The 27570-nt window shown below is 39.5% G+C and overlaps 8 protein-coding genes across 8 annotated transcripts; 7 read left to right on the forward strand and 1 right to left on the reverse strand.

Moving 5' to 3' along the window:
* Positions 1-344: 344 nt before the first annotated feature.
* Positions 345-737, forward strand: MELLADRAFT_108676 (uncharacterized protein; the record flags this gene model as incomplete). Its single annotated transcript, XM_007412469.1, has 2 exons — positions 345-496; positions 560-737. 2 exons carry the CDS (start codon positions 345-347, stop codon positions 735-737), a joined length of 330 nt encoding a protein of 109 aa, XP_007412531.1.
* A 3441-nt stretch (positions 738-4178) lies between these two features.
* Positions 4179-5152, forward strand: MELLADRAFT_65072 (uncharacterized protein; the record flags this gene model as incomplete). Its single annotated transcript, XM_007412470.1, has 3 exons — positions 4179-4568; positions 4634-4911; positions 4978-5152. The coding sequence occupies 3 exons, from the start codon at positions 4179-4181 to the stop codon at positions 5150-5152; spliced, it is 843 nt and encodes a 280-aa protein (XP_007412532.1).
* Positions 5153-6148: 996 nt separating this feature from the next.
* On the forward strand, positions 6149-7706 carry MELLADRAFT_108678 (uncharacterized protein; the record flags this gene model as incomplete). Its single annotated transcript, XM_007412471.1, has 4 exons — positions 6149-6177; positions 6245-6282; positions 6446-7023; positions 7074-7706. 4 exons carry the CDS (start codon positions 6149-6151, stop codon positions 7704-7706), a joined length of 1278 nt encoding a protein of 425 aa, XP_007412533.1.
* Positions 7707-12058: 4352 nt separating this feature from the next.
* Positions 12059-12837, forward strand: MELLADRAFT_72433 (uncharacterized protein; the record flags this gene model as incomplete). Its single annotated transcript, XM_007412472.1, has 3 exons — positions 12059-12205; positions 12331-12444; positions 12520-12837. 3 exons carry the CDS (start codon positions 12064-12066, stop codon positions 12543-12545), a joined length of 282 nt encoding a protein of 93 aa, XP_007412534.1.
* Positions 12838-12858: 21 nt separating this feature from the next.
* Positions 12859-13191, reverse strand: MELLADRAFT_31426 (uncharacterized protein; the record flags this gene model as incomplete). The annotated part of the gene is made up of 2 exons (XM_007412589.1): positions 12859-13075; positions 13163-13191. Coding segments are annotated over 2 exons (246 nt in total), but the record flags the coding sequence as incomplete, so codon positions are not given.
* Positions 13192-17130: 3939 nt separating this feature from the next.
* On the forward strand, positions 17131-19964 carry MELLADRAFT_72434 (uncharacterized protein; the record flags this gene model as incomplete). The annotated part of the gene is made up of 3 exons (XM_007412473.1): positions 17131-17365; positions 17613-18387; positions 18458-19964. The coding sequence occupies 2 exons, from the start codon at positions 18116-18118 to the stop codon at positions 19677-19679; spliced, it is 1494 nt and encodes a 497-aa protein (XP_007412535.1).
* A 1977-nt stretch (positions 19965-21941) lies between these two features.
* MELLADRAFT_117140 (uncharacterized protein) lies at positions 21942-23277 on the forward strand (the record flags this gene model as incomplete). Its single annotated transcript, XM_007412474.1, has 6 exons — positions 21942-22062; positions 22152-22265; positions 22375-22439; positions 22534-22610; positions 22694-22852; positions 22942-23277. The coding sequence occupies 6 exons, from the start codon at positions 21942-21944 to the stop codon at positions 23153-23155; spliced, it is 750 nt and encodes a 249-aa protein (XP_007412536.1).
* Positions 23278-23539: 262 nt separating this feature from the next.
* On the forward strand, positions 23540-25795 carry MELLADRAFT_89586 (uncharacterized protein; the record flags this gene model as incomplete). Its single annotated transcript, XM_007412475.1, has 6 exons — positions 23540-24230; positions 24333-24431; positions 24515-24802; positions 24884-25043; positions 25148-25339; positions 25471-25795. The coding sequence occupies 6 exons, from the start codon at positions 23540-23542 to the stop codon at positions 25793-25795; spliced, it is 1755 nt and encodes a 584-aa protein (XP_007412537.1).
* Between the last annotated feature and the right edge of the window lie 1775 nt (positions 25796-27570).

Consider the following 27570-nt stretch of genomic DNA (forward strand, 5'->3'; position numbering starts at 1 on the left):
GTACACAGCTGGAGTTGCCAGCTGGATTACAATCCAAGACTTAATCTTGGATTTGGCTTGTCCGATGGAGAAGGCTGTGAAAGGTGCTGGTGTAAGCTCTGTAAATTGGTTGCAGCTCTACGCTATGCTACCAAGCTGCATTGAATAGATGCACTTGATCACAAAGCTGCACATGAGAATCAAGTGTTACGTACAAACTCTGGTGGGCAATTAGTTTATTATCTTTCGTAGTTACAACACCAACATCTGCTCTTTGTTTCAATTCAGCTGCTTTGTCCTATAGTAAGTTAGGAATAGCAGAGAAAACACGAGCAGAAAAACTACAGATTCTTCATGAACTTGAGATGAAACGTGGATATTCTCACACCTATTTTGCCAATCAATGGGCTCGTCAAAGACGGATACAGGCAGAACTCATGGGCGATACCAACAAAAAGCAGCTACAACTGCAAGTTGAAGATTTGATTGAGCATGAGGAAGATTTGAGAGAGTGCAAGTGCGTCTTCTTTCACCATGTCCTTATCATGTTTAGCTTTTAATTTTTCAAGCATATCTTCAGTGATAAAATGGACAACCTACGGCGCCGACAACACAGAACTGCTGCTGAGAATCGTACACTGGCGAGCTTGCCAGGACATATCGCATTTCTGGAAGAAGAAGTCGACAGGATCTTGTTAGAACTTGGTGGTGACAATTTCAGACACATCCCCGAAGCCGATGGTGAGAAATTATTTTAATATGTTTTATTTGTATGTTAACATTCCTTCAACGTACGTAATAGATCCAAGGGCTTTAACATTGATACAGGTAAGGGTGGCAAAGTCAAACTTATATGAGGCAAAGGTTGGAATCATTGAATTGGCAAAAAAATGGGAATCAGGTTGGTTTGTAGGATGGCTGCTAGTGATCAGAACGAGAGTTAAAGTCCTCAACTTTGGATGTAGGTACAACAATGCAGCAACGAATGAAAACTGTGATGACCACAAAACAGACGCTCTTCCGAAAAAAGTGGAAGACCTTTTATGATCTTGTTGTAAAGTACAACCTTTCGTATCCAGACGAAACTCCGCTGATCAACTTTACACTCGAGCAAGCAAAATCTCTGACACTGGATGACGCCTTCTGGAACTTTGGACATCTCACGCATCCAGATGAAAATTGGGCAGTGGATGCGGACACCCAAAAGGGCATCCAAGCTTATCTGTTGTATTGCCGGTGCGAAGAAGAACTCAGGAGAATTGCACATGAAGTAAGGCAAATGTTCAGGTGGTCTTTGGCAACTGATACCAAAATAGAAAAGGTGGTCAAGCTTGCACAGTCAGGTTAGCCTTTATTCTTTTGAATGGTATGATACTGATCATTGCCGTTACATTGAATTTGAATATACTTCTTTCTTCATTGTATCCTCAGGATGGGACCCAACTGCCACGACTCTTCCAATAGAGTTAGTGAAGGGCAGCAAGAGTTTTCGTATTGTGAACAAGAGCAATTGGGATGAGTGCAGTGATATTTTGGATTCCTTACATCATGGACTTTTTCTCGATCATGCCCGTCTGATCTTTAGATGGGACATTTACCTAGTGTCCCTCCTGCACAAAACTCGCCAATATTGTCAAGCAACTATTTCTGAAGACCAAGTTTTAGAAGCTCAGTGGAAGAATATGTTGAAGGCCTATCTTGAAGGGTGATATTTATTACAGAATTCCGATTCAAAATTCATATTGTACATTTCATGGAAAATGACCGAAAGAAAAGTAAGAGAAGTGAGAGTTATGATATGTATGACAGGTGAGCACGTGAGAAGATTGTTGATGGGCGGGGCAGATGAGTCCAGATGAGATTCCCCCTCAATTGACTACTGTAATTAGAGCATCCGCACTCGTTTGCGGTTGTTAATTTGGTCACGTGCGGTAACAAACACAACATTAAGTAAAAAGTTACTTAACTCAACCAAATTTTGCACTCGTTTGCATTAGCAGCGCTGTAACTTTTATAACTTTACAGATAGTGCATGTACTCCGCACCGGTCGTGCAGTAAGGTAAAGTTTTAATTTTTTGAGTACACATCACCTGCTTTCATGGCCAGTTTTCATGTGATAGAGGCACTGTTCTCTTCTTTGCACTAAGATACTAATACTCCATCTACACATGAAGACCCAATATCATCCTGTTCATCTACTCGACCGATAGATCTTAATTTAAAATTACAAATTTAACATGAGTTTGTTCAGATCTTAATACATGAATTCCAATTAAAAAACAAAGGCTTTACTACATCGAGAAAGCTTTTAATGAGTCTGAATACACATAATGATCTTGTAAAAGATTTAAAGATTTAAAACTAGGAAATAAAAATCCAAACTTCAATTTTTAATTTGTATCACTTGATCCTAAAAGTCCTCCAATGATTGGTCTCTTAATGTTGATTTTCTTAAATATTGACCTCTACATAGCTATATGAATCTAGACATCTTTCATTTTCATCTGAATGGTTTGGAGTCGAGTTCAAGATGGTTGATTGACTTATTTCAATTGAAGACATCGATCGGTGTCGAACGTTCTCGAGTTGATTCATGCAACTGTAAGGCTTGGAATTCATCGTGTGTGAGTGGTGAAAAGGAGATATTGGTTGTTGACTTTGGTGTTGGAGGTCTGGTTGAGTTTTGTTTTTGGAGTCGAGTTGCCGGGAACAAGTCGTGATGTGTGATACCGCATGCGTTAGCCAATTGGTAAATTTACCAATTTGCTAACGCAAAATGACCGAAAATTAACTACCGCGGGGCTAATTTTTCACCGGTGTGGAAAAGACCCCGCGTTTGCGGTAAATTTAACCTTACCGCACCCGACTTACCGCACGAGTGCGGATGCTCTTAGAGACTTAGCTGGACGACTGGGCAAGTAAATTTTGTGTAAGTGTCAAGCAGCGGCCCAAATGAGGCCAGATGAGATTGCCCCCAATTTGATTGTTGATGTATACTTGTCAGATGTGTATGTTACATAGGTATGTTGTGTAAGGTGGTGAGTGGTAACGTGTGATTTCATTCAGCAGATGAATCTGTGGCTCTGGACAGATTCATCTGCTGTGACAAATGTGGTGTCAGATGGATCTGAGGAGTCAGCGCAAAAAAAAATTCAAAGGCCGGATTCAGTCATCTGCCAGATTGAGTCAGATGAATCTAGACTCAGTCAGATGAATCTTGACCTGGCCAGATTTGATCAGATGAGCCAGTTTTGCCTTTATGAATCTCTTAGAAGTGCCTGATGGTATTAAGGTGGTTCAGAAGTGTTCTAAATACATCCCAATGGATGTTCAGAACATAGAAAAACTTATATAATATGATAACTTGGTGAATAAAAATGGTCAAGACTTGTGGACCTTTTTTGAAAAAATTTCTCAGACGAGTCTGGCGACTCTGACTTCATCTGCGGGGGGATTTTGGGATATAAGCCGAAGATAATGCATGCAGTATCTTTGGCTCGGGGCCGAGTAATCTGGGGGCCACAGGTGTTAACACGACGAGACATTGAGATCGGAATGTCGGCAGGCAAAGGCATGACTGGACACACCGATTGAGCAAAGATGAACTGTGGGACTCCGGATTCTGTGGAACGTGGCTGATGTGGTGTGGCAGAAGTTCTGGGTCATCGGCTGCTGAGGAATGGGATTGCTCATTTAACACACTGGCTATCTAAAAAGGTGTAAATCTGATTCTAATGGGCGGGCAACGGATCGCTAAGACAGAAGGAGTTGTCACTGTAGGTGTAGTAGGAGGCTCACCGGAGATCAGGGCCTGACCCACTGTGACTTCGACCATGAACAATCATCAGCGATGGGGATAGTGTATATATAGTAGCAACAGACAACGTGAGTGGTTATAATATATTTCTCATCGATTGCATTGCGCTCCCGCTGATTGGATCGCGTCTGACATTCATTGCTTCATTCCTGACTGAACCACACAATCCGAGTGCATCCACTCTTTCCAAGTCACCCGACCGTCGTATCTTGATTTTCGACTTTGATCATGTCACTTAACACAGCCACCTGTCGCATCCACCCAATCGATGTGTATTTCATAGGGCGTGCCGGTCGTGAGGTGACTGTGAATAGCTATCTATATAACGCACTATGGTTGATTTGATGTTTTCATTATGCTTTCACTGTGTAGATTCTGCGGATGTCTCTGAATGATGATGGCTTTGTTGTTCATCATGGCACTATAGAAACATCAGGTGTCGGCAACGCAGGTATCCGAAGTACCGACGTCAACCTCATTACCACCAAATCAACCGCAAGTCGAATCAAGGTCGGAAATCTATACACCATGAAGTGCAAATTGATTGCATCCAATGATGCGAAGCCGGATTACTTACACGTCGATGATTCAACCTGTGTCAACCACGGTCCTATGGCAGAGGTCAGTGAGAATTTCCTGAACACAACCATCGACAAAGTGTCATTCACGACTCGGGGTATGGTCATGGCGATCGAAACAATGCCACCGACCCTGCCTGGTGCATCCGATGGCTGCATGATTACGCTACAATCTACTGATATTGATCCCACAGTCAGTTTACGATGTAGACTCCATTCATATAATAAGCATGGCTGACCACGATGTATGTTTACTAGAGTCGAAGGCCTGTCATGTGGATGACAAAGCACCATCTTGAAAGGATGCCGACATTGCAAAGCGCGAAGTCTATGCGGCAGATTGGTGCGATTGTCTACGTATCAGGCAACATCACAGGATATGATGTGGAGTCCTCCATATGGATCAGCAAGGTATTCTTCGCATCCTGCATGCTGAATGTGACCATGATTAAATTGGTTCTCACGCAGGTGAATGTAATGCAATCATGTCGTGGTCGGCTCAGGAACCATAAGGTTCGACACGGTTTGAGCCCGATGTAAGCCTTTTGACTTTGATTGGTCGATGTGGCAAATCAACAGCTAACTTTGATATTGTCCTTTAGACCTGAGGAAGGAATCAAGGACGTGATCGGCAAGCAGGAAATTGGGGTTTGCAATAAGCGCACTTCGCGTCAGGCGTTCACATCAGTTGTGAGAGTGGGTGGACCACAGGATGTGTTTCCAGATGATGTGTCATCTCGAAAGAAGCAGAAGGGTTGTGGCGATGATACTATGTAACGGCCGGTCTTGCTGATTGCTGAAAGACTGCGACTGAGTCGATGTGCGTTACCCATACACTCTTTACAATGCTAGCTCTATATATCTAAAGCCTTGAGGAGCAGATCTCCAAGTCATCATTACATTTCTTCTGTGTTCAATGACAATGGCTGCACATACAATTCGCTGAGCGAAAACCTTGCCTCACGTGGAGAATTTGGTCTCCGTTATGACCTCAATGGAAATTCTCACTAAAGGATTTGTAGAAAAAGGCGGAATCCTTACCTCCGGGTATTTGTTTGTGTGCCGCTTCTGGTTGCACCGTATCTAAGCGCGTCGCTTAAGTCTACATCTACATTACGTTGCTTCATTTCTATAGTGATGCCTGACCCGACCGCCCACCGATGCTCTAGTGCTGATTAATGCATATTTGTCCAAGTGGCCGGAAGGAATCTGTATTGCCCACTCTTATTGTTCTGAAATGTCGTGTTAGTGGTGACCTACCTACAACATACTCAAGTTTGGGAATATTGATCTTCAAGTTGCAGCAAGATGAGGCAAGATGTACATAGGATTCTTTTTGAATTGAAGTTGAAATGTAGTTTGTCAATGGGGAATCATCCCAACCGTTTATAGCACTTTGGCCAACGTAGGGAAGACAATCATGTGGTTATGCTATGAGTTTGCTCGAGTGAGTGAATTCCACCTTTCCTTAATCTTTCTCAATTTAGCCATGTTGACCCGTGTACATTCTGACTCCTGTCTCACAATTGGCCCTATCACAGAAAGTCGGAGATTCCTTGCACGTGGCCTACTCTCTTGGTGCAGTTGCTCTCTTCTGTTGTGAAGAAAATGTTTGCTATCTCTTGAACATTGGATTTCCCTTTTATAGTTTAAAACTAGTTCTTTTTTGTATTCATGATTTCTTCCTTTGGTAAATGTACACTGATAGTAATCTTGAATTTCGGCTGAAAGAATTTTGATGCAGCCAAGAAATATCTCAAGCTGGCAAAAACCATGACTGATCCCAAAAAGACAACTCCATAGTGAGGCTCTCATCTCATATGTCTTAATTTATTTCAGCTGAATTTTTGCAAATTCTATCCTCTTCAGTCAAAGAACTGGGTCTGAGTTCAGCCAAGGAGCTTCAGGTTTGGTTTCCCTTCTTGAAAAACCCTTACATTTGTGAAGACTGAGTTTCTCTGCCCAATTGGTCTCCATTCAGGTCATTTCTTATGTAACTTGTGGGCCATAGCAGCCCAAGAATACCTACAAGTTGATGAATGAGCATCAATCTTGGGTCCGTCTACATAGCCCTTCTTACTAAGCGCCCAAGGAAGCTGATATCTTTCCAACACATCTTAGCAAATTTCGAGGTTGCCACGTACTCGCTGGCTCACGCGCTCGTGATAGGGTTTTGGGGTTCCGCACAATTGCAGCCGCAGATTGACGTAGAAGTCCAGATAGTGACGCAAGTAAGGAAACAATCCGCTATCGGTTCTGTTTTTGCATCTGTTGCACTTACAGCAATGGAGAATCTAGTACATTGCTTGGACAAAGACAACAATCCAACACAATTGATTGGGCATTTACTAGATCCCGGCGCATATGAGACTTTGAAAGAGCTGCACATGCACAATCTCCAATGGACTTCTTTCCATATGATTCTTGACTTGCTTTTCGAAAGACCTATTTGGCCCATCTTTAACAATCTACAAGTGCGTGATGCATCTTTGGGAGTGTTATGCAAGTCAGGGATTGGATCTATTGAACCTCACCTGCCGATGAAAGGTATCTCATTGACGGATTGCAATTATTTTACAGCACAAAATATCACCTGCCAGTTCCTGGTGTTCTGTGCAATTTGTAAAGGCATCCGGAATGGGGAAAATGTTGGTGCAGAAGATTACACTACCATGGATTCAACTCTTCATTCATTCAGCGTATGGTTGCAAGTTCAGAGGCGGTTAAATTCAAAGTGATGACAATATTCCTGAAAGCAATAAAATTATTGACCACTTCCAAAAGCAAAGATTTGTGTGAGATCATCAATGCCTTTGACAAGAAAATCTATTTGGCTTCCAAACACAAGCTTTTCCTTCTGGAGGGCTTGGCATGCAAAATGCTTTGTAATTATATAGAAAATTTCAGAGTTCAGGCCTCTAGACTTGCTTATGGATACCGCCTTTTGGCCTATAGAGCCTATCAAAGTTGCGGCACAAAGTGTCAAGATATGAAGAGAAAACACAAGGTCCGTCTACCAAGACACTCCGAATACTCCCCCATGGCTCTGTGTGTTACAAGCAATAGGAATATTTCCGCACTAACCAAGACTACTTCTCCTGACTTAAATGAGCAATCCAAAAAGCCACCTGTCTCCAATTCAGCCTCACCACATCTTGGGTTGCCAGTAATACCGGAGATGCCAAGCACCTTAACCACCATGGAGCAATCCACAGGAAACTTATCGCACCCTTCTAATACATCACAAAGGGTGTTCAATAATTCTGAGACAACAAAGCAAAACTTTGACGTTGCTGCACTTCTGGCTGCATCTCACACTTGGCAAACATAAATCAAAATCAGTGACAATAGTGATTCAACCTTCTGAACAATATTGTTTTAACCACCTCAAAAATGAACATACCTTTGTAGTTCTTTGGCAAACCTGTCCGCCAATTTAATCAGATTCTTGCTTCAAATATCAGGTGCCATGTATGGTTGCATAGCTCTTGTTGTGAACAACAAGTTGTGGTTAAAAGCGGCCGGTACAGCTAAAGATCTCCAAAGTGACCTAGATCTCAATCTAGTTCCTCACAAAGAAGCCCACCACTTGGCGCTGATGTCAATATTGAGATATGTTGCGACAACTGGTAATACAGAAACAAGAGATCTATTATCAATAACCTTGCTCAAAGACCCGTTTCTGAACTCTTGCAAGCCAAACTCTATCTTTGGACATCCAATCCTTGATTCAAGCTACACTTTTTTTAGGCTACAAGATGTGGGTCAACACCCCAATATTAAGGAGCATTATATGGAATCTTAATGATCAGAAAGTAGGTCAGAAGAAAATAATAGAAAGACCTTGGCTCCTTAAAGGCTGCTTTTATGATGATTCACACTGGGTTAAAGGAGACTTGGAGTTGCAAGAACAAATGATGTGAAAATTTTATAAACAACAATCCAAGAACAAGCAGTTTGAAAAATACCAATTTCAAGACATCAATTTAAAAATAATCAAATTGAGAGCAATTGGTTTTAAAACATTTGATTTTTAAACAGGAAGACTTGATACCACTGGTAAACAACATCAAGATGGGATAGATAAGGATAGATACAAAAGGAAATTGGATGTTCAATATTTGTGTTGAGAATTGGGTAGGTGTATGTTGATTGAGAGCAGAAACAGAGAGGTGTAGTAAAAGTTTATTTTTTGTGAGTGGTGGTGTGGTGTGTGGCTCAGCAGCTTGGTCAGGTCCAGTGGATTTTCAGATACCAATTGGGTATGGGTCCAGTAGATTTACTAGCTGGACCCCTGCTGATCTTTGAGTGATTCTGTACATACCAATCTGTACTTTGGACACAATGGGGGATTTTAATTCTTGGTACGGTAAATTTCAGTAAAATTTACTGTACCAATGCCATGTACCAAGACAATAGTGGATGCCTCAAAAGCAAGACAGTTACATCTCATGGGTAATTATCAAGATGAGCAATAAGACTTAACTACAACTCAAATAGTAAAGTTAAAATTAATCCTAAGAAAATCAAACTTGGTTCCAACCACAAGTTGAGGCCTAGGACTTTGAATAAAAAAGGTTCCTCTTCTCACTTTGGAAGAGGAACCAACTCCATATCATTACACAACTCTTCATCACATATTACTTGATTCTTCACAAAGAATATTGAGTACAATTATTCTGTTGTTTTATTGATTATCAAAGTTCTACTTTTCATCTAGCTATTTGTAAAGCTTCAAGTGGTGTCCTGAAGCCTGTGGGACTATCAGCTAACAGAACAAGCTTGGAATTTACAAAGGGCACTTCATAAGAGAGTCTTAAGCACCCCATGGCACCTCTGAACCCTCAGAGTATGAAGTACTGCAGGATACAGAGTTGCAAGCTCAACCAGAGCTCAGAGGCAGATCCTTGGAAAGGACAGCTCAGCCATCCCACTAGCAACAGATCCTCTTTTTAGAAGTCAACTAACTGCAGTCTTCACTTGGGTGTACCAGGTGAAGACTGTACCAATATCCTTACTTCCCATTCTTAGTGAAGAGTCAGCCTAATAGTTGCTGAACCCTTGCACTTTGGGAGTGCAAGTAACACATAAAAATGTTGAAAAAGCACAACCTGGGTCCAGAACATTCACACCCTTGCTCTATATTTTCTGTTGCACATTTGTAACCAAATCCATCATGCAAATCCCCATGAGAAAAATGAACCTTCTCTCAATAAACAGTTGTATTTTGATAACACCATAATATAGTGGGAACCATCAAGAGCCACTTAATTGGATAATTTTTCAAAAAAGATTGCTGAAGGCACAAATATCACTCAATTCACAAATCAAGATATTTTTGGGCTCCTCTTGTTCAGGGCTATTCAAAAATATCCTCAGAAGACCAATTTTTGAAGTTCTTGTTTTTTTTATTCCTGATGGTCAAGAGTGTACCAGAGGAAAATCAGATGTTTGTTGTATGTAATTACAAACTACCCGGTCCATGGCTTCTTGTGTCTTGATGGTTCCCACTATACATTTGGGAAAATGGATGAGTTTTGAGTCAGAATTCTGTGACAAGAGGTCTGAGAGGTATGAATTTGATTCTTTCAAGATAATACTTGGGTTTAAGGGTGCGTTCACTTAAGGAATTTTTGACCAGAAATCACATTCTGTAAAATTTTTAATGCAAAAATGAAACATACACCACCAAATAGACACTTTAAATTTTGCAGAATGTGATTTCTCATCAGAAATTGCTTAAGTGAACGGGCCCTAAATGTATGAATTTCATCACCTCCAATGAAAGGTGACCTAGCTGTCAAGGGATCAGGAATTCCAGAACCAAGCCACTACCAAACCTCATCAAACTTTCCATCTTGTGCTTATATGTAAAATTCAAGTTCTTGTACATATCCCTGAAACGTGAACTTCCAACGTGAACTTTCAAGGCTAGGTGGAAGAAGCTTTGTATCACTTAGGGCGCGTTCACTTAAGGAATTTCTGACCAGAAATCACATTCTGTAAGATTTTTAATGCAAAAATGAAACATACACCACCAAATAGACACTTTAAATTTTGCAGAATGTGATTTCTCACCAGAAATTGCTTAAGTGAACGCGCCCTTAAGTGTACAGCCAAATTTTCACCTAGGAGAAGGTGATGATGTAGCCACATGATTGCTTGTTCTTGATCTTTGACACAGTTACAGCCGTTGTATTATCTACTGGCAGATTTTTGAAAAGTTGTGTCGTCGCCAGATTTAACTTTTGAAGTCAAAAACTCAAAAATTATGTCACTTTGAGAGTAACTCAATTGTTCATGTGCTAGATCTGACCAATGGGCAGTAAAGTTATCAGTCTCAAAAGGGTTTTTTGGAGTTTTTGACCTCTACATTAGATCTGGCAACAACACAATGATCTAAAAATCTGCCGATAGCTCTTACAACGGCTGTATTTGATTATCTACAAGTACAACATGAAAACAAATATGAATTCCAATCAGCTTCTATCAGAATATCCCCAAAAACAAGATTTTTGCATTTTTTGCCCCCCCAAAAAATTATTGTCTCAAAACACTTAAAACCCAGTTTTTGAACATGTAGGGTACGAGAGTTGAATTTTTGTTTGACCACATCACCAAGGCCCCAAAGCATAGGGATGAAAAGTGTATGGAACCATAAGTTTTCAGATTTTTTATTTTTATCTGGTATTGAACAGACTGAAATTGATGATTTTAGGTATTCCATCTACCAGGGGCTTGCCAGTCCACAATTTACTCCAACATTTCACCCATCCACATGTCACATAAATATTTGTGATGATGTTATTTATGATATTGTTTACTCTTCACTTATGTTTGCAGTGCGCTGTTCATAAGTTATGTTGGATTCCTCTCATCAAATCTATCACTCTGTATGAACAAGATTTTGAAACTCACATTCATCCAGGGATTAGCTTTGTCTTCAAGCTAGATCATTACAACAGAATTTAATAGAACAGAGGCAAGATTCATCATGTTTTTCATAGCTCTTCAAAGAATTGTGACAATAGATGATAACCTCTCAAAATGCAACAAGGTTTTTTTCTATGTACAAAGAATCATCATGGATCTGAAGCATCTGCCTGTGGCCAAAGTCATTCATGGAAATGGGAATATGTGGCCCGTTATTTTGAACAGTTTCTTGAAAACAAGTCATATTTTTGTATGAGCTCAAGACTGACCAGAGGCTGAGCTGCCAACTTTGAACTGACTGTTCTCGAATGTACTGTGTGTCAGGATGGGGGCGCAAAAAAAATAACGCGCCTGGGCGCAGGGCGCGCCTAAACGTCTCGGAAACAAGGTGAGCAAAACAATCCATCTTCCACCTTATCAGCAACAAATATGTATATTCCATGGATTTTTTTCGCATTTTTTTCATGTTTTTTTTCATTTTCGCGCGGTGAAAGGCTGCGCCTAAGGCGCCAGTGGCGCCTAGACGCGCCCTTTTTCACAAAAACGCGCCAGGGCGCGCCTTTTTTTCAAGGCTGCGCCCCCATCCTGAACTGTGTGCGCGTCATGTAACCACATGGACCGGCTTCGCATCAGTGATACAGCGGGTCGTCCGCCCGTCCAGATGAGTACCGAGAGCCATGGAAACCCGGTCGCCTCAATGTTTCTGGGGTCACCGGTGATATTTCTGTACTTTAAGCACACTCCATCGGCACTCAATGGCGGACGCAAACGGCTCGACTAATGAAGAATCCACCAACGCAACCACCACTTTAACGGGGGGTACTCCCGCTGACTTCTTGAAGCAAGTCGTTGGTCACGAAGTGGTTGTGCGGCTGAACAGTGGTGTCGACTATCGTGGTCGGTCTTTTTTCTTTAGCTGTGTCTTTGATATGCTGTGGTTTCAATTGGTATCCAAATCCGAAAAAACAGAACGCTGATATGTACTCATTCATCACTTGCAACTCCTTGGACCGACACCTCAGGCATTCTCTCCTGCTTGGATGGTTACATGAACATTGCGCTCGAGAACACGGAAGAATATGTGAATGGGATTAAGCGGAATAGCTATGGTGATGCATTTGTACGGGGGAACAATGGTATGTAGGCGGTGGTCAGAACGTGTCATAAACCTGTTTGAGTTGTTGCTCAATTTTCCTCCTACTGTTACCCAGTTCTCTATATCAGCCGAGTCGAGTGAGGTGCACCACTTTCAGAAGTCCTGAAGGTGCAAGCGTGCCTAGTATTGCTATAAAGAGGACGAAGGCAATATTTCGTGTGTCCGAGACTCAGAGTACGCAAGGGCTAATCACAACTCTAGATCTTCGGGTCGCAAGGCTTCAATTCGAGATGACGTATCATGGGTCCTTGATTGATAGACTTTTGTTGATCCTCTCTTCAATTCCCATCATGTGAATCTAGATTATGCATGGGGCATCCAATGATAATAATCATCAATCTGCTGCACTGCTTCTGACCCCTTTGTTGTCCTCCGACATCCCACCATTACCAGGAACGTCTGCCAGACCTAAATCTTCCCAATTCACGCGTGCCATCAATCCCTTCTCCATCCGACATCCTAAGTAGTTTTTACTTTCTAGTCGACATTTAGCTTGGTTTTGTTGGTAAGTTTTGAGGCAGTCGAGGTAGGTTTTCATGAAAGAAGAACAATCATGAAAGTGATCGAGTGGAAAAGAGCCTCGATCGGGAGGTGTGGCTGTGAACGAGTCTCTGGGGAGAAACAAACATGATGTTAGAGAGCCATCAGAGAAATGCTGTCCAAGTAAGATGTAGTTCTTGTTCGTAAGTGACACATACTTTAAATTTCCAGGACGACCGAAAGACATGTGGAACGTGAAGGATTGAAAGGAAATAGACGGAACTGGACGATGACCTTAACTGGGTTGAAAGTGGAAACAAACAGAACTTCAGCTATAAGCAAAACTCGATTTAAGCATATCAAAAGATCATGCATATGCATGTCCCACTCCAGACTCCTACAAACCCACAAACCTGTGCTGAGGACATCATCACATCAGTCTAGGGGTTGTGTGAATTGACAAATGCTGCACAAGGTCCTTTATGCATTTCACATATTTAAATATACCCCTTGGTGGATTACAAGTGATGAGCCTCTTGCTAACGGCTTGAAGTTGGGGGTTTTAAGGAAGAGCCTACAGGCAAGACTCACTAAAGCATCAACACCTTCCATTCGAATTGGTTCATGAATCATACTGCAAGTAAAAAATATGGGCAAAGATAAGCTAGGGCCGAATCAAACAGTATCCAGATCAATTGTGAGGTTTTGTCAAAAGTAGATATGAGGATCAAAAGCTCAACTCAAACTAAGATGACTCAGACTAATGGTAAAGAAACTATGCCATCTGGGTGAAAATGAGTAGATTATGCTTCTCGACAAGATCAACAAGAGGTCTATCTAAAAGTGCAGTGAGTCCACGACCGACGAGAGCATCTCTACACTGCTCTATGTGTCGGTCATATGGTTAGCTTTAACTCGTCCCCCAGCACAGCGTGATTTTGTGATGCTATAGCCTTCTCTGATCATTTGATGGCTGGATGTATGTAAAAAAGCTTGATCTGAGGGAGAATTTGTAATGCAGATGAATGATAGGTTTGAAGAGCAAACCTTGGCCAATAGACTACAAACCATCTTCAAGCCTCAAAGAGTACTGCCTCTTGAGAACTCCTTGTCCTGACATTTTCCAAGGCATTTATAAGTTTATGGGATACAATAATTGATCTCATATTTAGACTATAAACCAGATGCAAGGCCCCAATGACTCTTCAACTGTGTTCAATACGGGTCCACAGACAAATTGGTAGTTCAAGATTTCTGTGTAGAGGTCTGGAGGTAAGAAAAGGTGGTGCACCTTGAGGTGTTGACCCTCGTAACTAGCCTCTGGAGGCCCTTCACTTGCGCCAGAAATGGGGTTCATGTGCTGACATAGCACTCAAGCCGCAGTAGCCAAACAGCGTGTAGTCAACTTTTTTCCTGCGCATATGTGGCTCCAGTCAAGCTACGCAAAAAAGTCAGTGACTCTCACTACACATCGTCTTGTGAATTTCTAAAAAGTATAGGGACTTCTCTCATGTCTTGAGGACTACTGCAGTAGTTTCAAGGAAGGTTCTCTCCATACTTCCTCAATCTCAATATATTTGGACAACTAGATCTCAAGAATCATATGTGAATCAACTTTTAGAATCCAACCAGTATTTGTCCATAGAAAAAACCCTTGAAGGTGCATATTCAGCTAGTTTGAACTGTTGGACTACCATCCATAAATATTGAAGGTTGACTTTGTCATTTTACATCTAAGGCTTTCGAGCAAAGCGTTGTGCGAAGGGTGCTTGTTGACCCATTCTATCACATCATATTCAAAGTGTGCTTTGGTAAAGCAAAGAAAATATGGCCATTTTTCCAGTGATATCAATTGGCACATATCTCCCATGATTAGCAGTGGCACCCATAGCAAGAAAATAAACAAGGAAGGAATTAAAAACCAAAAGGTACGTGGCGATAGGCCAAAGTCTCTTCCCTTCCAAGATGTGGTGAAATGCAGGCTTTTCTAGCGGTTCAGCAGCTGCATACCTAAAACCTTGAAGTATACCAACAGGAATGGCTTTTCAACCGAATCCAAAGCTTGTAGTATCCCAGACTGGTGACCTTGGCAGAGTGAATGACGAGAATTTATGGATTTGTCAGAGTCATAGAAGGATCATACTGTTCCGCTTTTCGAGGTCAAAGGATCATATACACTTTGATTGGGAATTGATAGCTTCGTTGGAGATGCGCTTAGCAAGATAGATTCCCCTTTGATTGTGATCTTTGTGGTACGCACTGAGTCTGTGTACCTTGAGCCTCAGAGGGCCTCGCCTTTGAAGACTAAAATACCATGGTACTGAACATCAAATGGTCCTCTTCACCCGGGATTGGGGGCTTGGTGGACTGGTTTCTTGGTCCAATCATGTCATCTCATGGCACTCCCAAACATGTATAAGTGAGGTGAAGAAATATTCTCTTTCACGATTTGACTCCAGCTGAAAGTTTATTTGGTCTGGCATAGCTGTCCAGGCTAACACAATCCATTTTGAAGGGTTCAGTATCGCTTGGTGACAATTTGATCGGTGAAAGTGATGAAGTGGTGACGCACTACGATCATTAGTCCCCCTATCAACCGACTTCTTGATGGACTTTTTTAAAAATAGAAGTCTACAGTTGCTGCCTTTGGAATCCATGAAGAATTCGTACACCATCATTTTTCATTTCATCTTCACCAAGGCGTGATGCAACGTTATTGGTGTTGATAATCTTCTTCGATTGCATATAGGTTTCATGTCAGCTTCGTTCTTCGATTGCATATATATCTCTTGTAAGCTTCGAGTCTAATTCTTTTCTTACCCCAATCTGACTTCTTGAGCATCATCAGTACATACGAAGTTTAAGCGATCGATTGCCTCGAAAACCCTGGATTCAAGCTCGATTGCAATTTTCAACTTCTCACAGGCGTATCCGTCTTGACGCGAGAGCTATCAACTTGCTATTTTGATAGAAAACCAGATAGAGAACCACATTATTGTTCTTGATCATATCTCATCATCTTAAAATCATCCTTCATTTTCCTTTCTTTTTATCCTTTCTGTTTTCAAGACTCAGAATTCGACCCAAAAGAAGATTACTTGTACCTCAAACCCTTGCGTGTTGCTCACTTTCGTTCACTTTAACCAAACAAACACCCTACTTTCATCTTTGTTCTTCTGTGGCTTTTACTTCCAAGACAACGACGAAAGGCCGGTCCTTTTTCTCCTGATTTAACTTGCTTCACACAACGGCCCTTGAGAACCCTAACTAGCCTGGACTTCATCAGAAAAACAAATAGAGGTGTGTGTGATTTGGTTACCTTGGAGTATATTTCAGATAGTACTTAGTTTTGATGTGATGCTCATGGTACCTCCTTATTACCCTCTACTTCAATAGTCAATCATTCTCTTTGGTTTTTTAGCTTTAAACATTTGTGATCGGTTTGATCGAATCAATTTTTCACCTTTATCGGCTTGATTGTGTAAGTCTCAACGTTAGTTTTGCATCCTTTCTGTCCATGATTATGTCAATTTTCGTCTTTTATATGCATCCATCAGTTTATTTGGTATCTTGATCGCTTCATATCACTTGCGCTGACCGCGGAATGAGGCTGATTTTCATCAGCCACGGCAAGACGTTCTGAAGCAGGACTTATAAGCCCGATTTGTGATGACTAAACAACTCATTCAAACAGAAAAGTTGGAATGTATCACCGGACTAGATCTGCTTTGTATTCTTTGATTTGAAGTTCATGATCTATCTGAACTGTCCTGGATCCGTCCAGCATTTACTTTGATCGATGTGATTAATTTTCCATGATTTTTTTGAGCTTAAGCTAAGACTTAATCCAAATATAAACTTGATTTTACTCAAACCGTCCCAACACGTTCTTATTGCATTTATCATTTCACACTGCTCACCCCACCGTTTCCTTCAAGTTCTTTACTTCGCCCTTCTTTCTAAGAATCAGATCTCGATTTATCACATCCATCTATCCAAGTTAGTCCATAGATACACAGAAGCTTAGTAATCCTTTTTACAGGACAACAGAAGTTAAACTCATTCTTACATACAGTTGACTTGTAAGCTGTATTACTGTAACCTTGATTGACTTGTTGAGACTTGGTTGAATTTCAAACCCATCCTATTGAATTCAATCTTCTACTGCATTCTCTATTTGATTCCCTTCTTCTAATTTTTTTTTTACATCTTAAATTAATTTTCCCAGTCCCTGTTAAGATTTCTCAGCTATCAATCATCTCCTTCGATTGCGACTTGTTTTGTGTGTGCTTCACTAACTTCTGCGGCGGCGCCTCAAATCAAATCCGCTTGAAATTTGAACTACAGCCTGATCGAGACTCACTTGACCTTGTTTTAGTGCGATTTTAAACTGAAAAATAGTTTTCTTTTTTTTTTAAAAAATTTGGTACAGATATAAATTCATCATCTCATTTTTTTTTTCATTTTCCCCTTTCCTCCTCTTACTTCGACTCCTTTACCCTTTTTCAGCTCTCAACCTGATTTTCCTCCCTTATTCTTCATTTATACAATACAAAAAATATTATTTCGATCCTTTCACCAATTTCATTATTATTATTTACATCATCTGATTTGATTCATTAAAACCCACTCATCTCTCTTGTTTTCCTTTTTTCCGATTGTCTTCAGCTACCTCGCTCTAGCTCAACCTTGCGCTTCCATTGGTTCTTTCTCAATCTTCGTCTATCTTCCAACTCGCACACCACTAATCCCTGTGGACTCTTTCGATTGTGTTCATTCGCCAACAACCATCAAACTTCAATCGATCTCTGTACCTTCTTCAACCAACGGCTTTTCAAATCATCTCTCCGGTCGTATTATTACTTTTTTTTTATTAGACGTCACATATCTACTCTCCTTTGTTCTCGTTTTCTTTCGCAGTTGATATACTTCTTTCAACACTCAATTATCGAAACCAACCAACGTTGTCTTAATCTCACTTTTTGTTTCTCATTGAAATCTTTGATTTGCCTGTTGCATCTATCACTTCATTCTTTTACCAGCTTCACTTCAAACTTATCATCCTTTGGCCTGTTCAACAAACTTTTGTCGCTGTTTTCTGCATTTGCTCCATCGATTGATTCGCTCATCAGCCTTTCGGCCCTCAACCCTACCAGCTATTTACATCCATCATGTCAACCGAGCTTTACTACACTGTTTCCAACAACAACCAACCTGCACCCGATTCGATGTCTTACGCTTCGGATCACAATGCCTATGGCCATGGACTTCGTCGAGGGCAATCTCAACAACAGTCCAGCTACGCACCTGCTGCTATGAATATGTATCAACAGCAACAACTTCAAGCTGCTCTGTATCAACAACAGCAACTTGAGTTTGCTCAGCAACAGGCTCAACTTGAGATGCACCTTCAACTCGAGCAAATGCGACTTCAGAATTTAGCGTCAGTACACATGCCTCATGAGTTTATCATTTTAGAACGTCCCGCTGATACTTGGCTTTTACCTCTACAGTCTTCAAGAGCAAATTATGGTGGGCCAGGTCCGGGCTCATCAACAAGCCCAAGCTCAGGCTCAGGCCGAACAACTTCGTGGTGGTTTTCATGCCGCTCGAAATGCTCCTGCCGGTGGTCGTCTCAACTTCACTCACTCTCAGGGCGGTATCTTTGCTGAACGTGCTTTAGCTCGACGACAACAAGCCGAAGCTGATGCGCTTTATGCTCGATTTCATCCTAACGAGCAAGAAGAAGATGACCTCTTGCAAGATTTGCCTTCTCATGTCCAACGAGGATCGGCTGATCGCGGTCAATCCTTGACTCCCCCTGCGTTGGTCTTCTCCAAACCGGATGAAGCCTTCCCAGTCTTGGCTTCGTCGGCTGCTGCGACCATCACCCCAGCTAGTACCTCACCCAAAGTCACGAGCAAGTCTCACCAACACACAGACTCCGACTCCTCTGCTTCCACCGTTGGATCTCTCTCTTCGTTCACCACTCGCTCCCTTCAAAACTCTGAGTGTGACAATCACGAAGGTGAATCGAAGCCAGACAAAGCTACTCCCCCCAAGAAAAAGTTTTCCGAGGTAGTCAAAGCCAGTGCGGCCAAAGTCGCTCCTGCCGCTTCGAAGTCTGCTATTTCAGTCAACACCACTGCTCCTCCAAAACTAAACCCGTTCTCCTCTGTCTTCGTTCCCGGATCGGCCTCATCTACGAACAGCAGTCCCAAGCAAAGTGGTGTTGAGAAGTCTGCCCGCTCTTCACCTACTGCCACCGCCACTAATTCGCCAGCACCTGCAAGCGCTGCCTCGACCCCGGCTGCCTCCCCTCCTGCTTTATTATATCGGGCTGTACGATCCAAGTCGCCACCTGGTAGCGCTTCCAACACGACCCGTGCACCCGCTGCTAGATCGGTTTCCAACTCTTTACCGGCCGTAGTTCTCGGTGCGATGCCCGTCCGACAACCCAGAGGTCCAGCAGCTGAGGCCGAACTAACTAATCAAAATTTCGCTACTCGCATTCGCAAAAGGGCCATCAAGGCTCTCGGTGCCAGACCCTCGCCTTCACCTACCCCTACCCAGTTTCAATTCCATCCTCAAATCTTTGAGAACACGATGATTCAACCTCAACAACAATACTTGGACATTGGAGAAACTGGACTTCATCATGGAATGATGTCACCAGGCCTTGCACAACTTATGGCAGCTGCTCGAGCTCGTGAGGAGAGATTTGTGGGTTACTGAAGCCTAAGATGGTTTTTTTTTGTCTTGTGGGCTTTTCTCATGTGTATATTACGATGAGTTTGATTTTTTAATGAGGTTTTTGTCTTCCCCCCCCGCCTTTTACTCTTGTGTGTGTGTGTGTTGCTCAACTCCTTTTCAATTTTGTTTTGTGCGTGTACTTTTTTTTTTATATGGAGATGAGATGATATACACCTCTGTGATCATAAAACCCATTGTTCTTTTGTGAGTTTGATATGACCGAAAGATGATAAAACCAGAAAAATCTATATATATGTTGTCCTCTCGATTACCGCTGCCAGCGCGATTGATTGGAGGCATTAGGCGCTGAAAGATTTCACACTTTACTGCTCTGTGCACATCCCACTCATTGGTCTATATCCCCTTACTCGCATCCAACTGGCTTTACAGCACACTAATACCTCTTTAGGCCAGCACAAGTGAACTTGCTCCAATGTCACTATCTAATACGGCATCTTTGCTCATAACAATACACTCAAGTTGCCATTGGCCAGAAATTACCATGACTAAGAACAATGCTTTCTGATCAACATTACTTGAAGTGACAAGCTTTCATCTCAAGCTTCCATCAACTTTGATCATTCTTTGCTTATTGGTATCATACATGTTGAGGCAACCTGCTTGTGTTTCTTTTATTTTAGAAAAGGGTCTTTATCGCCTTTTGAAGAAGCCAAAGACTTCTGTTACCCAAGGTTGTAAATTTAGCAAATGAGAAATAGTTTAAGAAGAAAACTGAAAGTAAATTGATTTTTTCGTATCACGGTATGATCATCTTTACTCCCAAGAAACCATATCCCTCTTAAGATTGACATATTATTTGCTTTTTCATACAAATCAAGTTAAGATGAATTTTCTTAACTTTTGTTGATTCTACGTACCACCACATACCCATCATACATATTTGTTTACCTTTTAGAGTACAGTGAAGAATGAAAAAATGTGCAATTGTTAGAAACTTGTAGGGCAAGTTTTGAGAGCCATTGAGATGATTGATTGAGAGATTGTTGGAGAGATTCATGACTGATGGTATTATTCTTGGCAATAAGTTTTTCTTTGTATTACTATTAATAAAGAAATGTGATGAGATTCAGATTACTTGAAGATATTCAAGTTTTTTGAAGTGTACCAAAACAAAAAAAGTGAATGGGTCTTGAGATTAGTTTGATGAAAGGCTTTGAACTTTAATTCCAAGGTGAATTTAAGAAATCATGAGCAAAAAGAAGAGCTAAAATGAAATGTTTTCTAGATCAAAAACAAAACATAAATGAGATTAGTTTAAGAATTAAATCTTGATTCTTTTTTTGAAGATGTGTAGAAAGTATCCAAAAAAATCAATTTTGATCTTAATGAAATCTTTGATTAATTGATGAACAAGTATGGAAAGTTATTTAAATCATGAATGATAATGGATAGATGAATTGTCAAAAATAAATTGGTAGAATTTGGCTTCTTTGAAAAAACTAGGCCCCAATTGAAACAAGTGAGATTTCTTGATCCTTGCTACTAGTTACCTACTTTGTGGAAAACCTAACCAACCATCCATCAGACTCTCAGGTTCTACCCAGGACCATCTCAAAGCTCAAACTGATGACAAAATCTGTGTCATGTTGATGAGTGTTTGGTCACACAACTTGATAGTTGGTGTGAGGCACACATTTTGGAATCAACAAGATAATGGCACTTAGATTTGGCTATCTGGGATCCTACATACATGGATTCGTTGATAAGGTTAATGAAGGGTTATAAGAAAAATGTTTTCAAAGAATCAGGGTTTGATATTTGATTCTAAAGAATATATATATATATATATAGCATTCCTTGTGAAAAAAACACCTTTTTAACCAAGTGGTTCATAAACCAAATTACATTTTTTTTGAAAAACCCTTTAAATGGGGTTTTGATTGACCAGGTTTTTTTTAAAGGAAATGAAAGGAAAGTGTAGTGACGATGTCCATTTCGCGCTCATACTATTCAATTGGTTCTTCATCAGCTTCTTTGAAATGAAGAAGTTTAGAATTTGTAAAGTCTTGCCATTGGCTAAATGCACAATCAGTTTTGAAAGTCCAGGTATGGGTTCAAAGCCTCAAAAACCTTTATTACACCATAACGCATAAGGTTACGTATGCGATTTCAAGTTCCAATGAGTGTAATCTGATCTGATCAAACCATTCGTCATCGATCGACTTTCTAAACCAAACCTCAACTTCACCACACCTCAAACATCCGAATCAACCTTCTCAAAAAATGGCATCAGGTGGATCGTATAGTTTCTCACTTACCACTTTCTCTCCTTCAGGTAAATTAGTTCAAATCGAACACGCTTTAGCAGCTGTTTCGGCTGGTACTTCAAGTCTTGGTATTAAAGGTTAGAAACATTTACTTCTTTTTTATATCATTCATCTTCTAAAAGTCATTGATTGTTTTTTTTGTTTTTTTTATTATGGGGGGATATAGCTACAAATGGGGTAGTCATTGCAACCGAAAAGAAAACTTCTTCAATTTTGGTTGATGATAGTATGATTGAAAAAGTTACAAGTATTTGTCCTAATATTGGAATGGTTTATTCAGGTAAATTAGAAATTCATTCATAAACGTTTTTCTCGGAACAAACAAAAAAAGGATTAAGTTTTGATTACTGATTGATTTGATTTGATTTTTTTGGTGATTTTGAAAAAAGGTATGGGACCTGATTATAGGATCTTAGTGACTAGAGCTAGAAAAATTGCTCAATCTTATTGGAAAGTAAATCATTTGATTTAAGTTTCTAAACAAAACAATTCATTCACGTTGTTGATTTTGAGTTTTTGGATTGATTTTGATTGATTTTTAAATGAAGATTTATGGTGAATATCCACCTACAAGATTATTAACTCAAGAAATCGCTACTGTAATGCAAGAAGCTACTCAATCAGGGTACCACAATTTCTCTTGGTTCCTAAGATTGATGAAAGAAAAACTAATGGTTTTGGTTTTGTATTTGGTGGTTGTTCCGATAGAGGTGTCAGACCATTTGGAGTTTCATTACTTATAGCAGGATGGGATGAACAAAGAGGTTCAACACTTTATCAAGTAGATCCAAGTGGAAGTTTTTGGCCATGGAAAGCCAGTGCGATTGGCAAGAATATGGTGAATGGAAAGACATTTTTAGAAAAAAGGTAAACAAAAGCCCCCCGCCCGTGTGAAAAGAAAAAAACTCAAGTTTGAAATTGATAAGCTAAAGTTGATTTTTGGTTTGGACGTTTAGATATAATGATGATCTTTCATTAGATGACGCGATTCATACGGCAATTTTGACACTTAAAGAAGGATTCGAAGGACAAATGACGGAAAAGACGATTGAGATTGGAGTGATTGGTACGGTGGGAGTAGGAGCTGATACTGTTGAACGTAAAGATGGATCTAAGGCTGTGTTTAGAAAATTAAGTGAAACTGAAGTGAAAGATTTCTTATCACTTTAGATGTTTAGAATTCAAAACACAAAACACACAAGCTTTACATGATGGGTTTTTCAATGATTTGGTTTTTTTGGTTGGGTGTGAAAGAGATGAAGGGTTTGAAATGTAATTTAAAAGATTAGTTTATGATTTACAACGTGAGCATGAGTGTTAGTGTGAGGATGATTGAGAAGAGAAAGGCTCAATAAAGTTCAATGAAGCCTATTTATGGCCATTGATGAGTTGAAGATGACGAATGATCAGAGTGAATCGAATTGGTGAAAGGGCCTGAGTTGTTTAGCTTTGAAATGTAGTTTGATAGACTGCAGTTTGGTTGAATGCAGTTTGATAGTAAATGAATTGAAATTTTAAAAGAAACACTTTCAACCAAAACAAAAAAAGAAAAGGATGACAGACTCAAGTTCAAGTTCAACTTTAACCAATTCAACTTCAACTGCTTCTTCATCAAGAAACACTCTAGATTCAATACCAACAACAACAACAACAACACGAACAAGAACAACAAGAACAAGAACAAATCAAACCAATTCAATTCCAAATCAACAAATCAATTCATTCAGACCCAAGTTATCAGATTTAGATGATGATGATGATGAACCTGAACTAAAGTCAGATTATTATTTAAAATCAGACGATCTTCAATCGAATTATAATCCTAAATTTAAACAAATCACCATCAAAGAATGTTTACAAAGAAGAACAAGTTCACCTGATTATTCTTATTCTGAATTAAGTTATACTAGAACAACAGAAGATGAAGAAACCCAAGAAGAAGAAGACGAAGAAGAAGAGGAAGACGAACATTTGAAGAGTGAAGATTTAGAAACTGATCATGAAGAAAGAGGTAGAGATCGAAAAAGAAGAAAGTTATTGAATTGTATTCAAGATCAAGATCAATGTTGGTTAAGAAGATCAAAGTTGAATTGGAAGAAATCAAAGGATCTCTTATCGAATGATGATTTAAGAAAACCTATCAAGCTTAAGTCTTTTAGATTAGGTTTCTTGAATGAGTTTATGCTTTGGAATGAAGATTATCAAGCTGGTTATGAGTTTCCTTATAGTCTTGGGTTTAATCATGGTTCGTTTGTTTTTTTGGTTTTGAATTTTCAAATCGGATGAAAACATCCTTGGATTCTTGATTGATGGATTGATTGCATTGATTTTTCGTGGGGAATTCTAGCGGCTAAAAGTGGTGAAAGGGGTGGGTTATTGGCTGTTGGTAGTGCGATGGGAAACATATCATTTTATAATCCTAATGACTTCAAATCCATCACACCAGGTGACCCGATTTTCCTACAACTCTAATCCAAACCCCTCACCAATCTTGTAAACTGACTCGGATCTTTTGTTTTCTTATTCTAGAATCACCACCCATTCAATCAATTCAAGCATCACAAAATAGTCTCTTTACATTAAAGTTTTCACCCACAGATCAATTTATTGCAACAGGTTCGGGTGGTAGGGTTTCTGAAATCTTTGATCTTGAAACCGGTGAATTGGTGTCTACTTTAGATGATCAGAAAGGTACGGTTAAATCAGTTGAATTTTCAAATCTCGATTCGAACTTAATCATCACGGGTGGTAGAAGTGGGTGTATCAAATTATGGGATTTAAGAATCATTGGAACATCTGAAAATCAAAGTGTTTTTGGTAATTCATCCTTTCCTTCCTAAAAAAAATTCTTTTCTTTTCTCTAAAGATTGACTTCTTATTTTTTGATTGATTGAATAGATTCTCCAATTTATTCGCCTGTTTTAACTATCAAAAATGCTCATGATGAAAAATTCAAAGGTAAAAAACGTAAAAAAGGTATACATTTACCTTCGGTGACTTCATTAGTTTGGTCAACCCATCTCGATCGACAAATCTTTTCTTCCGGTAGTGCGAATAGGTAACTCATCCCTATTCCCCAAAATCTCTTTTCTTTTTTGAGTCGCAATTCATTCACATTTTGATGTTTGATGTTTGATTTGGTTTTGATTTTGAGTTTGATAGTGTGATTAAATTATGGGATTTACGTTGGAAAACTCCATATAGTTCTAAAGTTCATCCGATTCCAATTGAAGAATCATATGATTTCAGTTTATTGAACCTTAAATCGAATTCCATCAAAAGAGCTCATGGGATTAGTTCTTTAATTTCATCGAATGATGGAGCTAGACTTTATTCTTTATCTACTGATAGTATGTAAGTCTTTAAAAAAACTTCACCTCCTTGATCCTCTACTTACTTGACAAAGAGAAAAAGAAAAAACTTGATCATTTTTTTTGTTGATTTGTTTTGATTGTTTTTTTTTTCGAAAAATCGGATTTGTTTAGTATTAGAACTCATGATACATTAAATTTATCTAGAGATACGAATTCTTCATTACCATCTTATTCAAATCTAGATTTAATTGGAAGATCATTATATTTAAAATTAACGATCTCTTCTGACGATCAATCTTTAGCTTGTGGTTCTTCTAATGGTAAAGTTTTAATTTGGAATTTAAATCGACATCAAGAAGATGATCAAGATGAAGATGGAGTTCAGGTTTTAGATGATCATGCTCATTTGAAAGAGATTTGTGGAATTGATTTTTGGAAGGATGGGTTGGTTAGTTGTGCTGATGATGGAATGATTAAGGTTTGGAAAAAGATATGATTTGTTTAATTACTTGAAAAGTTGTGTGCATGTTGGGGTTATTTTTTTACATAATATATTTGGGATTTTTTGAGGGGGAATTGGTTTGGGTTTATATTGGATTAAAATTGAAGTTTTTGAATAAGATTTTTAATGAAGAACAATTTTTTTGAATAGTTGATTTGATTGTTTTGTTTTTTTGAATAAGAATTGGATTGAATTGTTTTTCTTTTGTATTTTAATTTATAGGATGTCAAGATTGGTTTTTTTGAAAAGAAAATGAAGTTGAGGTTTGAGATATATATAATGGATATGTACAAAATCAAGAACAAAGAAAATGTGTACACTGTAAACATTATTTAGTTTCCCCAAGTGCAAAGGGGAAAATGAATAAAAGTGTAGTTTCTAATGAGGGGATCCATCACTGCACACCTGAGCCCTAACACACACACGCACACTCCCTGTGTGCAGTGGGCTTAGCTAATAGTTGCCTATCATGTACAGTCCCCTCCAAGTGGTTTACGCAATCATTCAAGTAGTGCAGCGGCGGGGCCGGGGCCTGTTGCAAACCCGATGATTACAAATCCTAGGCGTGGGGACGTGTACATATCTACTCAGCTGTCTGCTCATCTGACTAAATAAATCACATGTGATACATCATGTAATGTTTTTGCCATTTATAAAATTGTCCCAACAATAAGGGTATTGAAGATTTGAGAAGTGGCCTCCAGAAGTGTCAAGAAGTGGCAGCCAGAATTGGCTCCAGAAGTTTCTTGAGTGACACTTCTGGAGCTTTCTTTGTAACATTGAGAGCCCCATCAAGTGGAGATGCTCATTTGGGCGCAAAATTTTTAGAAAACCTCCCTTTTTGCAATCACATTCAAGACCCCTTTCTTTTCCTTTCTAATCAAAATCAAAAGAATTTGATCATAACTACAACATAACAAACATTTTTTTTTTGGTTTTTTTGTCGATTTTCTTTCAATCTTTTTTTCCCTGCAAAAATCTATGCATTTGGTTTTATATCTTTGAGAAGTAGACTTCAAAAGATAATGATACAAAGAAATAGAGTTTATCAAAAGTGATAGTTGCTCATTTTGGTTTTGTCTGATTGGTCAAAGAGAAGTCAACTTCAAAGCGTATTGACATTGATTTCAGATTGTATCAAGATTGATTTCAAATCATATCCAGAGCTTTGTGGTTCAGATAGGAAGTAATTAAAGATGGATCCTATCATTTGGCATTATAAGAACATGTTATGTACATAGTGTTTTGAAGAAGTCAATTGATTCAACACACACATGAGGGTTATGGAGTTCAGAAGTTCTTCAAAAGCTCCAGAAGCTCCAGAAGTTTCTCAGGCATGTCCAAGAAACTTCAAAACTTCTGGATGTGGGAGTGTAACCGTATCAGTCTTTTTCTGAGACTAACTTGCTCTGAGACTATCCTGAGACAAACAAAAAAGTACAGCGGATGGTGGCTTTTTGTACACTGTCTGTACAGACTGGTGGCAACTGGTAGATATGTATGATGACTTGAACAAATTCATCATTAAGACTCCATAGAAGCTGTTAACACTTTGACAAACTCATTATCAAGAATCATGAATCTTTGTCAAGTCATCCATGTGCACCTTATATCTATACATTCCAACTCACTCCAATCCCTCTGAAATATTGTCAAGGGGGTTTTATTGCTACAACCACTTACATATCAAAGTATTGATAATGAAACAACTTACAAAGCAACAAAATGTTATTGGAACAAGCTACTTTGAATTAAAGTAGGAATCAAAA

This window comes from Melampsora larici-populina (assembly GCF_000204055.1).
Source record: "Melampsora larici-populina 98AG31 unplaced genomic scaffold MELLAscaffold_31, whole genome shotgun sequence".
Taxonomy (NCBI): Eukaryota; Fungi; Basidiomycota; class Pucciniomycetes; order Pucciniales; family Melampsoraceae; genus Melampsora; species Melampsora laricis-populina.